The following is a 13,276-nucleotide window of genomic DNA, read 5'->3' as shown; positions in this document are numbered from 1 at the left end:
AAAGCTCAATGCGGTGGAGAGGGGAAGGGGGAGAGGAGAAGCCTAGGAACGCAAAGATTTTAGTTCTTTAATTAAATGAATGTCATTCTGTCTCATTTCCAGGCATACTCTCCAACCTTCCTGGGGAGATAGATTGCTACAGTCTTTTAGCAAATGCCTTCAACTCCAGTTCACCAAGCAACACAAGTGAGCTAGTTATCTGTTGCCAAAATCTATTAACCAGGTATTGTACCCTTGATTACAACTTCCATTATTAAGAGGCTCATGAAGTCTGACCTAGAGATAGCTTCTTCTTATGGCAGTTTTGAGAGGAAACTCAAGGAGGGAATACACAAAGAAAGGAAAGTTTTATAAATGTGGTATATGGAAAATGCCAGGTCTCGGTATTTGCAGTCTTTTTAGCCTCAATCTTTCATTTTGACTTCCTTAAGGGAATGAATGGGCCTCCCCACTCCCATCCTTCCTGTCCCATTGGCCTTTTCTGAGATCAAGCTGTTCCCTTGTCACTGAGGTCAAGATCTGGTCTTCATTTCAGACTACCATACATTGGTGAAAGTCACTAAATTGATAATAATATTCTGCCCCATCTCTAAAATGTTCATTTCCTTTCCCCAGACTAATATATGGGGCAATGAACAGGCACTGGACTTAGAATCAAGATGACCAGAATCCAAATCCCACTTCATTCATGGGTAATCCTGGGCTAGTTATTTGATTGTTCTATGCCTTGAGTGTCCTCTCTCATCTATAAAAGAAAGGGGTTAGACTCAAAGGCCTTTAATATCTCCAGCATATTTAAATTTGTGCTCCTTAGATCCTTCATTCAATGGGTCTTGGAGACATGAGCCCTCCTTTGAGGGAAAGCCTGGTCCCAAAATGTTTAATTAACATCCTTTAGGACATCTGTACAAAGTCATTTGTCCATGGATGCATTGGCTGGAATGAAGAGCCATGTTACTATGATTTCTCATCCTAAAGTAGTTCCAGTAGGACTAATTACAGTCCTGATTTCAGAAGAAATACTCTCATTGGCATATTAGAAAATCCAGTTAATTCTTTTTCTCACTTTGGTTTGGGGTTTCCTCTTTCCACCAGCACTGTCACCCAGAACTACAGTAACATTTTACCAAGAAGCTTATCTACCTTGAATAACTGCTGTCTGATGCTAAATTCAACTACATTCAACTGCGATTGGGTTACTTCCTCCTTCTGAATTTAGCCTCTTCCCCACATGGTCCCTGGCATCGGCTTCAATCAGTTTGAAAAGGAACAATAAGAAAATGAACTATGTGGCTACACTTCGTTACTGGAGGTATATTGCCTATTATTTCTAAATTAATTTTTCTATTATGGAGTCAGCATGAACTGGAAGAAAGAGAAAAGAATAAGTATGACCCATCAAAATCTATCCACTCTCCCTGTCCCTTATCCATCTCCAAAAAGGACACAAGGCTATCCTGATACCTTAATGGGATCTTCTCTTTCTTCTCCTTGCTGTCAATTAGCTTTGGTATGCCAGAACTTTTCTTCTGAACACAAGTATTAATAAGTTCACCAACTAAAAGAACTCTGCTCACCAGTCACTCAATTGGCATCCTCAACTGGAGGTCCAAAGAGACCCACTGGAACAAGCATCAGTTACAGACCATCCTGAATTCATTGGAGCAGTTTTGAAAGAGAACATTTAATCAGACCTTAGAAAACTCCAATGCAAATGTCAATATGAAAGCCAGACAACTCTGGCTCTTTCAGAGAGAAGCAGTATCTCTCCCGTCTCCAAGGAGGTGGGAAATGTTACCTAGAAATAAGAGGAAAATGTCCATTTCACCCTCTGATTCTGAAGAGGCACAATTTGAAAAACAAAAACCAAGAGAAAGATCTGCTGCCATGGTTGCCATGGTGAAGTCCACACTCATTATTCCTTACCTTTGGTTTTGAAATAAAACCTCCTTTGAGTTATGATATCCTGGAAAAGTGGGTAAGGCCTCTGTACCTCGGCTTTGCCAGCTGCAAAAAGGGAAAATTACTGGTTCCAGTCTACCTCACAGAACTTTGTGGCCATCCTGATGACTAATAGGTAGAATTGCTGAGTTTCTTAGACAACAGGACATGATTACTTTGTAGACCAGCTTTCGTAATATTTATTGTTACTCACTAATAGAAATTCATGGGGAAAACATAGGAACATCAGTTTGAAAATCATCCCAGCCAGAGCAGGATACAGTGGAACAATAACAATCCATCACGGTTCCCTATGCATCATTTCCACTATTATCAGTTGTCTTCTAGACCTTGAAGCCAGATTACCTTGAATCCTAAGAGTGTGTAGAGACTTGATAGGGTTGGAAAATTTAAAAATTCAGTTTCCTTTTAACCCCTCAAAGATTTGTGAAATTGAACAACTTTGTGCACAAACTAAAATATATATATATATATATGTATATATATATATAATATTTAAATGGGTTTTGCTAGTATTTCTGTAATGTACTTTCCCTTTAGGTGAGTCCCTATATTTTATATAACTGTGTTCCAATGAGAGAGTCAAACACACCAATGACCAACAAGCACCATCAACAGAGTTAATTGTTCTTTGTGATGGCCTTAGACCAAAAGTTGGCCAAACTAAATCCTTTCTCAGTCATTCCTGGTTACTAAAGCTATATCTAAGACAAAGGGACTGGGCTTTGCCCTAGACTGTCAAAATTTAGAAGATGCTGAAAGTCCTTTAGCTGGAGTGAATTAGAAGAGTTCATTAACATTAGAAGCCATCAGATGGTGGAATCATTGCTTTTTTTCTTCCCCTCTCCATCTACTCCCCCCAAAAAAGCTATATATGAATGCACTTTAGGTGAACTACTTTCTGCCTTGCCCTATTGTCCCTCCTGGTGGCAGCTTCCTTTGCAAGGCCAATAAACATCATGAGGGAGGTCACGCACAGGGGCTGTGGTCCAGGGTCCTCTCAATTCCAGAATACAAGGGCCTTGTGTCCTAAGATCTCCTAGGTGAACCTGTCTGAAAAAAACAACATTTGCGTGTCTTGAGTGGATTATAGGAGGTTTCCTCTGAGTCACACAGGTAAAACAGGAGGAAGTCCTTAAAACCCAGAATCCTCAGAGGATCTCACATTCAGTGATCACTTAAATGTTCACAGTTCCAACAAAGTTTACTGCAATATAAAATTTCTATTGAATGAATGTGGTTTTTCCATTGACTTAAATTTTAATAGTGATAACAAAAAAATAATGACTTTAAAAAAAAATTTTTACTGTAATCTGTGATTTCATTGACACAAGAAAACTCCCAGGGAAGAAACACCGTCTGTCATGTGGAATTACACCTGATTTTAGAGTCTTAGAATTGCCTTGGACACCCTCAAGGTTTAATGACTCAGGTTCACACACACCTAAGGTGTCAGAGGAAGGACTTCAGCCCAAGCTGGGGTTCCCAACTCCAAGAGGAGCTCTCTTATCTATTCTGCCATTCTCAAAGGATTTCCATGAATAATGGCATCTGAAACTCACAACAACCCTGTCAGGTCCTACAGGTAGCATTAACCTTTTGTTTTTTTTACAAATTAAAGTGAAAGAAGGGGGAGAATAAGCAATTATTAAACACCTACTATGTACCAGGCATTGTGCTAAGTCCTTTACAAATATGACCTCATTTGATTATCTCATTTTTCAAATAAAGAAATTGAGGCTTAATGGTATAAAGTGACCTGCCCATAGTTTAATATTCTTCAAGTTCCAGAGGAGAGATCTGAGCCCAGGTCTCTAATGATAATGCTGTACAATCCCCCCAGTAAGTGATGTTACAATGGAAAAAATATGCTGATTGAAATTCAGTGGCATAGGAAATCCCTAGGTAAGAAAATTCCCCCTACCAGTGTAGGTTAGCACTTGCTCTGCAATTTAAGAATCTTAGAGAATTTTCCAGAGCATTGAAAGATAAAAGACTTCCCCAGGGTCATACAGTCATGTATTAAAGGTAGGACTTGAATCCAGGTCTTTTGGCTTCCAAGTAAATTTTGTATAGACTACACTATGCTACTGGAATCCAGTAATATAAGTGAATTTAATGCAAGTAAGCAATGCCCTCCATTGGTTCTCAATCCTTCTGAACTTGGTCAAGATCAACTGAGTTGTTTTGTTTTGTTTTTTCCTTAAAGAAACTAATCTTTGGGACCCATAGAAGGGTATATTTCAGGGACAAAAAAGTCCAAATCTTTGTCTTGCCCCTCCATCATGTTACGGTTGTCATTGTTGTTTCTTGTTTTATTTTGGCATGGTCTTCTGTTGAGACTCCCCAGAGGGAATTAAGTCATAAGACTCTAAAACCGTCTACAGTGTTAATGTCACCAACAAGATAACAAGGACTTCATAGTAACAGAGATGACGAACACACAATCTTCTACAAATGCTTCTACCTAATTGCCTTTTATTTCAGTTAAATGCCAATGTTCTTTATTCTTGATAGCAATTTAATGAACATGGGAGGTCACTGAAGTACTTAGGACACAAACTAGGTATGAGGAAGCAGCTGAGGCCACATTGTTTTCTAATTATAGAACATTTCAAAAATTAGAAAATCTTAAAGGAAAGGTACCAACTGGCCGAAAGAACGGAGTGTACTAAGAGGAACTGACTCACTTCCATACACATTTGAGATGAAAAAAAAAATTCTCATTCACATTTTAGATAGGCGAGAAGAACATTCCTTAATGTTTAACAGAGTTGAACCATATGGTTACCGAGGGAAAACAACTTGTTAACAATATTTAGCCTAATGAGAAAATTTAAATTCCAACAAGAAGGAAAATGGAGCCATAACTTGAGCTCCTTGAGGTCAAGGACTGATTTTTGCCTTTGTATCTCTAGGATCTAGCCATGTGTCTTTCAGAGTAAGTGCTCTAATAAATGCTTGTAGAATGAAATATAGTTTTTAAAAGACCAGAAGCTTTTAATAGAATTTTTTTTTTGGTATAAAAGATGTCCCAAAAGTCTTAGTAATAGTTTTCAACTATTAATAATTGCTTTACAAGCTCTAGAACTTTTAGGAAATCCTATAAAAAGGTAATAGTTGACATTTACAAAGTGTTTTACATACATTATCTTGTTTGAATTTCATGACCACCAGGGTCATTTACAAATGTGGAACCTGAAGTTCAGACAGGGCAAGTGACCTATCCAAATCCAACATGACCCCACTGAAGTTACTGATCTACCAACAGAATAAAATGTACTTTGAGAGGGTTAGTTTAATGAGAGCGAGGTCAGATTTGAAGAAATTTTGACAAAGGCTCCACCATATCCAAATTTAATCAAATCAAGCATTTTTTTAAGTGCTCACTGTTCAACTAGCCAGAAACTATAAATAGGGGGAAACAGTCTCTGCTCCAAATTAGACATTAGGGATGTTGTCTGATAGAGAAGAAAATTAGCTGACCCTATAATCCTCTATGGTCATCTTAGTATACTGCTAATCAAATGGGAACCTACTCCTTCATCTTTCAAATGGTAGATTAATAATAATAAAAAAAAAAGCTTAACATTAAGAATCAGCACCTACCTGGAGACATATGCCCATCAAACATTCTGTAGTGATCATCAAATAATTTGTGACAACCTTCCATAGTCTTCTAGAGACTGCCTTCCCTGCTTTTTGACACTGACTTCCCTACCACCAAGAGAGCAGTATATCAAGATCATCTAAAACATATTATAAAGCATAAGGATAATGTATTCCACAACCTTCCTAAGCAATCAACTATTAATTCTTGCATCTAATTTCATGCTCTCCAGTCATAATTTAAGTCTCTTTTCTCTCAGGCAGGTGCTCAGTGGAAAAGATATGTTAGGTGCCCCAAAGAACAATTCATTTTTTTATCAGCAGAATCACTAACCTTTCCTGCATTCGAGATGCGGTGATATCTTCTCAGTGGTTTTGGATTCAAGGAAAATAGCCAGATTTTGCATAAAAGTTGAGGCAAATCAATATTAAGCCCACTGCTCAAAAATTTAGTCTTAAAATGAACATTGAAAAATTATTGCTATATGTGACTTGAATGAGCAAATTGACTCTAAGTCTGTAGTAAAAAGGTGGTCACCTATAACTTGACAAACTAGAAAGCCAGGATGGAAATTGAAACAATGCTGCCTGGCTCCAAATCTAACATTTTTTTCTACTTTAGCACCCCACCCACTGCCTAAATATATATTTTAAACTAAATTACTGCAATGAATTTCTTCATTCACTTTGCTTTTCTGAAGCTATGCCAAACCAGCACAATGCACAATGAAAAAAAAAAAAAAGCTTTTGGTGATGAGATTGTCTCAGCTTATATGTGGAATTTCTACTTTTACCACATTTTTAATAAATACTTCTAATAGCTAGGAAGGTTTCTTTCCTCTATCTGTCAAACTTCAGCACCTCTGATATAAATAGGAAATGATTAATTTCAAAATCTGTGAAGCATTCTCATTTTTATGCCATCAGGTCTTTGTGCCCTTAAGAACATGTAAATTTGGGAAATTCATAATGGAACTGACATTATTTTGCTTAATCTGGCTAATCTCCCTCTTGTCTCTTTTTCCTTTAAAATTTATACTTATTTATTGGCCATGAAGGTAACTTCTGAAGTTTGGGGCTCCAGGTTGCAGACCAATTACAGCACAAGAAAAACTAAGGAAACATGAGTTTACTGGTGTTTTTAAAAATTAATTGGCATCCCCAATAACAAAATCCTATTTGGTCTTGATAAAATTGCTCAGCCTCAAATACAAAAGTCACATAAACAATTGTCCTCTCAAGGGTGCATGCAAATGGGGGTGGGGACCTATAGTTTTCTCAGCATTAATTTTAAAAACATAATTCTTAAGCAAAGTAATTAACAATCATCTAACTGAATCAGTTGTGTCAACTTAAATTCTTTGTCAGTCAGTTTTATTTGATTGATAATTTGGTTAAATTAAAGTTTTAATAAATAATTCCATTTACTGGGGATATTTGTTAAATAGGCGAGTTTGATTTCTGGAGAAGTCATCTGTGATTCACCCAGAGCATTGAGTCTTGAGGCAATAAGGAATTGTTTGACCCTCTAGTAATCAAAATCCTGCCCTAGTGAGCATCCATTCCAGAGTGCCAATTTCTCCACTGTTTCTGGCATCAAGCTGCACAAGAGAAGGCAGAAAAGCATTCTCTAGACCTTAGGAAAAGTTCTACTGCTGCAGTCTGTGGTTTTATTATTGTTTCTATGGCAACAGACTGTGATATCCCAAAGAGAGGATGATGTTCTCGCTGCCACATCCAAAAGGATCCATGGGACTGGAAAATTCTTTTTAAAAAGCTATGGAAATATCCAGAAAGAAGTCAACCAAAATTCCATTTAAAATCTATTCAGTGGGTTCAGATGATAGAGTGAAAAAGAAATAATTCTCCTGGTTTCCAAGTTTGTATTTGACCCCATTTCTTTATGAATAATAGCAAGAGTGCTAAGAGTATACCTTGGATCCTGTACATCTTTTCTTAGTCTAGGGACACCCTTATTCTTGGTTCACAATGGGACACTTATTGGGTCGCCATATTCAACCTGCTTTTCCTAGGATCATGAGGTCATAAATACAGATCTGGAGACCTTAAGTGGTCATTGATTCCAACTCCCTCATTTTACAAATGTGAAATCTGAGGCCAAAGAGAGAAAATTACTTGACTGTGGTCAGGTATTAGGTAATCAAGCAAAAAACGGAACACATGTTGTATGGCTCTAGATTCAGCATTCTTTCCATTTTAGCATTCCACCTATTGCCTAAGATTCTCTTCAAGGGAAAAGTGATTAGAATATAAGCAGAACTTAGAAGGGACTCTACAATAGTCTGGTACTGAATAAACCAAAGAATACTAACTACTGATAAAGAACATCATATTCAATAAGAATGTCCGGGAAAACTTTAACTTTTATAGAAAATGGGTTTAGATTAGCATTTTATGGTATCACAATTAATGCTAAGCAAGTAAAATATCCAAAGTTACACAGAGGAAAAGGGAAAGTCATGCACAGATTTTGAGTTGAAAGGATCTAATTAGATCCTCTAATCATCTAGTCTATTCTCATTTTACAAATGAGGAAATTGAGGTCTAGAGAAGTTGTGACTGCCCAATGTCACATAAATAGTAAGCAGCAAAGCCAAAGTTTGAACCCAAATCTCCCAACCAACTTGTACTAAAAGATATACACATTTATTTGCTTAAGATATTTTGTTATCTGGCAATCCAAGAGATTCTTATCTAATTAACCTATTATTATCCATTATTGCCTAAGCCTTCCCTACATATAAGGGACAGCAAAGATAAAGTTTGTTTTGGCCCCAGGAGAAAAAGGAATGGGAATTTCCACTCAAGTAGAGCCTTAGATAGCCTGGGAATGAAAGAATTTGGGTGCTGAAAGGATAAGAAACATTGAATAAAAGAGTGGAGGGGACCTGAAGACTGATATCATAAATAGAACATTGTGAGAAATAGAGTACTACTGTTCAACTTCAGAACCAATAATGACTAAAGCAAGGCAGGTGTCATTCCAAGGGGATGGGATGTCACAAAATATCATGATTCCATCACACTAGTGCCTGAATTCAGATATTTTGTCAGGTCATAAAACTATTTTTTCCCTTTGAATCTCAGCTTGTTCTCCTCTTGGAACTACTTTACAGCTATAATAAAGTGTTTATACTAGTTGATAGTTTTTTGTTGTTTGTTTTGCTTTTTGTTTTGTTTTGACTTTTTTTTTATTTACACCATAAGCCCACCTTTAGTTTCTGCATTGAACCTTGTGCCAGGCCATGGTCCACCCTTAGCTATGTTTTGGGTTGGGGGTTTGACTCTGTTTGGGAAGGAAGGAAGGAAGGAAGGAAGGAAGGAAGGAAGGAAGGAAGGAAGGAAGGAAGGAAGGAAGGAAGGAAGGAAGGAAGGAAGGAAGGAAGGAAGGAAGGAAGGAAGGAAGGAAGGAAGGAAGGAAGGAAGGAAGGAAGGAAGGAAGGAAGGAAGGAAGGAAGGGGGGAGAGAGGGGAGGGAGGGAGGAAGGAAGGAAGGAAGGAAGGAAGGAAGGAAGGAAGGAAGGAAGGAAGGAAGGAAGGAAGGAAGGAAGGAAGGAAGGAAGGAAGGAAGGAAGGAAGGAAGGAAGGAAGGAAGGAAGGAAGGAAGGAAGGAAGGAAGGAAGGAAGAAGGAAGGAAGGAAGGAAGGAGGAGTGAGGGAGGGAAAGGAAGGAGGGAGGGTGGGAAGGGAAGGAGGGAGAGAGGGAAGGGAAGGAGGGAGGGAGGGAAGGGAAGGAGGGAGAGAGGGAAGGGAAGGAGGGAGGGAGGGAAGGGAAGGTGGGAAAGGAGGGAGGGAGGGAATAAATGCATAGAGTCAAAGATCCTAAGTATTGCAGCAAGAACTCGCTAGGAAAACTGGAAAGCAATCTGGCAGAAACTAGGCATAGACCAACAGTTCAAGCTTTGTGCCAAGATAAAACTCAAAATAGATTCATGGTTTAGACATAAAGGGTGATATCAAATAAACTAGGGAAGGATAAAAGAAATTACCCATCAGGTCTATAGATAAGGGAAGAGTTCATGACCAAATGAGATAGTGAAATTCATGGGAGGTAAAATGGATACTTTTGATTATGTAAAATTAAAACTTTGCACAAATAAAACTAATGCAAGCATAACTAGGAAAAAAAAGCATGAAACTAGTGGGGGGCATAGTTTCTCTGATAAAGGTCTCATTTCTCAAATCTATAGATTTATATATTTTATACAGAATCATCTCTATGGAGAAATGAGACAGATTTATTTTTTAAAGATCTATTTCTCAATTGATTTTCTAGTGTTAGATAAAATACTGTCAATTCAAATTAAACTTAAAAGTTTGTTGTGGATTTTTGGAGAGCCAGTTGTTAAACATTGATGAAAATATCTCTTCATTAGGACCCTCCTGGATCTTTGAGGTTCAGAAAACTAAACTTCAAAGATTATCTATGATGGTTCCAGCCAGAGAATTAGAAAATCCAGAGGTAAAGGATATGAACTGGCATTTTTCAGAGGAAGAAATCAAAGCCATCAATAGTCATATGATAAAATGCTCTAAATCATCATTAATTGAAGAAATGCAGATTAAAACAGCTCTGAGGTAACAACTCATACTCATCAGATTGACTAATATTTCAGATAAGGAACATGACAACTGGTGGAGGGTATGTGAAAAAATAGGTATATTAAAGCACTATTGATTGATCTGTGAAATGGTCTAAACAATTTAGAATTATGCCCAAATAATGAGGCAGGCAGGAAGGAAGACCATTTTGGTAGCTGAGTAGAGGATGACCTAGACTAGAGAGAGACTTGAAGCAGAAAAACCTACCAAAAGACTATTTTAATAGTCTAGGTCAGTGATGGCAAACCTTTTAGAGACCAAGTACCCAAACTGCATCCTTACACTGCATGTGAACCACCCCCTTACCCCAGACAGGGGAGGGAAGAAGCATTCCCATTGGGCTGCTGGGCACCTCAGGCATAGTGGAGAGGGGGAAGAGAGCAGCCCTCTCCAGCATATGTGTCATAAGCTTTCCAACAGAGGTCTAAAGGGTCTGTGCCAAGGGGATATGGAAAAATGGGTATACTAAAGCACTATTGATTGATATGTGAATGGTCTAACCATTCTAGGTATCAGAGGGGTTAAGAGAGTGTATGCTTTAAAAGACTTGACAATAGATTGGCTATGAGGAAAGAGAAGGGAGAAAGAATGAATTATTAAGGATGATGCTTGGGTTGCCAGACTGGAGAGATGACAGGATTTGAAGTCATGCCTTCTTGACTCTATTCCATGCTCAATCAACTTTGCCATCTGCCTGTCAGGGACATCTAGTTTGAGATATCCAATAGGAAGCTGGGGATAAAAGACTGGAGGTCAGGAGAGAGATTAGGGCTGGATAAACTGAGCTGAAAGTAGTTACTATAATTGTTAATTAGATTTCTTGATCATTATTTGGTCTGGTAGGAATTTCAGGTTTTTACAAGAGTAGTCATATGGGCACTAGGGAAACAATTGTGGCTGAAATTCCTATTAACCTTGTCTTAAAATATGCATTATTGTTGAAGCAGCTATGTTGTGTGGCATATAAAGTGATGGAGTTGGAGGTGGATCTGAATTTGAATCCTGCCTCAAATATTAATTAGTTTTGTGGTTCAGGACAATTCACTGGACCTCCCTCGGCCTCAGTTTTCTCAAAGATCATAATCACCCTCAAAGATCACCCCCTTCACAGAACAGTAGATCTTTAACGGTTCTCTATCGTGGTTCCAGATAAAGTACTAGGAAATCAAGAGCCAAAGGACATGAACTGGCAGTTTTCAGAGGAAGAAATCAAAGCCAGCACTATTTTAATAGTATAGGAGTGAAGTGATGAAGGTTTTTGCCAAAGTAGGAGCAGTATTAGAGGAATTAAGAAAGTGTATGCCTTAAAGGACTTGGCAACAAATTGGCTAGGGGGGAGAGGAAGTGAGAGATTAAATCGGTAAGGATGACACTTAGATTGCTTTTGGGAGGATCAAAATGAGATAGCATATGTAAAATGTTTTGTAAAATGTAAAGAACTAGGGGGCAGCTAGGTGACTCAGTGAATAGAGAATCAGGTCTGGAAATGGAAGGTCTTGGGTTCAAATTTGACCTCAAATACTTTCTAACTGTGTGACCTTGAGCAAGTCACTTAACTCCAATTGCCTAGCCCTTACCACTTTTCTGCCTTGGGAGAAAAAAAAATATTGATTCTCTGATGGAAGGTAAAAGGTTTATAATCAAAGTACTATATAAATGTTAGCTAGTATTGTTGTTGCCTTTCATAAAAGCACACCAATATACATATGAAGGTGCTAGATGGCAGAAAGAAAGGTCAACGCTGGCAACGAGTGTTAGAAAAAAATGAAATAATTCTTTTCTGTAACATTTTAATGGTATGATGAAACACTATTAGAACTCTCATCACCCATCACCACACAGTCCCAGTTTTTCCTTTACTGCAAGAACCACTGCCAGAAGGAAATTTTATTTCTCCAAGTCCTGTTATATTGAGATGGGTGAAGACCTTGCAAAGCCACTGCGTGGTCTATTTATCAAGCTGTCTCTGTGGTTGTAATTCACTTCCTCCCCTGACAAATCCATATTTCTTATATCCTGCTGGCTCAACTGACAGCTCCAATTTACACGAATCTGCTACCCATACTCCTAAAGTCTCACCAAGCTCCCCTCTTTCTCTCCACTAACTAGCCGATTCCCAGAGTCCAATCAAATTAGCACTCAACAAATGGTAAAGCAATAAGAGTCAGAATCGAGTATTAAGCTGGCTGTTTCCAATGCATTTGGAAACTCAAAGCAGACTAGGATATTTTCCTGTTGCTATGGCACAGGTGACTCACAATATAGTCACCAGCCTATGAACTAAAAGATGCTGATCACTATGCTCTGGTTGCCATGGTGAGGACAGAACCAAGGATGCTTTCTCTATATTCATTGGTTATTTCAATGCCAGGTGACCAGAAATGTCAGGGAGTTCTAATAGCCCTTTATCAAGTCATTAAAATGTAGGTTTACTTCAATTGTATACTTCCGGTCTTAGGGCATATTTTGCGAAAGAAATGTTGTAAGAGGGGAAAGGGTGAGAGCTCACAAACAGCATTTTTGGCACCCAGAAAAATAGAGATTAATATGCAAAGACCTCACTTTTAAAAATATTTTTCACACCTTTTTTCACAGGAAATTTTCCACCAAATCTATTACTGTGTGACATTAAAGTAGAAAATTACTCCTCTCTATTCTGACACGAATTTAAAATCCTAAAACAAAATAGATAAGATTAGAGAATTCAGTCAATTTCAATTAGCCTAAAATAATAACTGTAACAATGATAATTGCCATTTATATTAGACTAAAAAATTTGCAAAGCACTTTATGTGTATGAGCTCATTTTTACCTCAAAACATCCTGTGAGGTAAGACCAATAGATATTAGATGAGTAAAGGATAATCAATATCCCTTTTTTACACATAAGGAAACTGAGGCTCAGGGGATTAAATGACAAGTGGCATCACACAGCTAATCAGAGGAAAGCCTTGAGCTCGGGCTTTTCTGACTACAAATCTAATATTGTAACCTTTTGGAAATAGCCCAGGGATTCAAAATGATAACAAAAAAAGTTAATTATTATTATCATGGTAATAATACAAAAATATAATTCTGAGAAAT

General features: G+C 37.8%; 1 protein-coding gene and 1 long non-coding RNA gene across 2 annotated transcripts in view; one reads left to right on the top strand and one right to left on the bottom strand.

The window, feature by feature from the left end:
• SLC28A3 (solute carrier family 28 member 3) overlaps window positions 1–8,735 on the top strand; it is a 138,499-nt gene extending 129,764 nt beyond the window's left edge. The window contains exons 18-19 of the mRNA XM_007498894.3: window positions 103–223; window positions 1,096–8,735. Coding sequence (XP_007498956.2) covers window positions 103–223; window positions 1,096–1,213 — 239 coding nt within the window. The 3' untranslated portion in view covers window positions 1,214–8,735. The remainder of the gene's footprint in view (window positions 1–102; window positions 224–1,095) is intronic.
• The window catches only part of LOC103095341 (uncharacterized), a 191,908-nt gene that overhangs the window by 43,495 nt on the left and 135,137 nt on the right, over window positions 1–13,276 (bottom strand). The gene's annotated exons all lie outside the window — the stretch shown is intronic.

This window comes from Monodelphis domestica, chromosome 7 (genome assembly GCF_027887165.1).
Source record: "Monodelphis domestica isolate mMonDom1 chromosome 7, mMonDom1.pri, whole genome shotgun sequence".
In the NCBI taxonomy this organism is placed as follows: domain Eukaryota; kingdom Metazoa; phylum Chordata; class Mammalia; order Didelphimorphia; family Didelphidae; genus Monodelphis; species Monodelphis domestica.
This window is presented reverse-complemented; position numbering and strand designations above follow the sequence as displayed.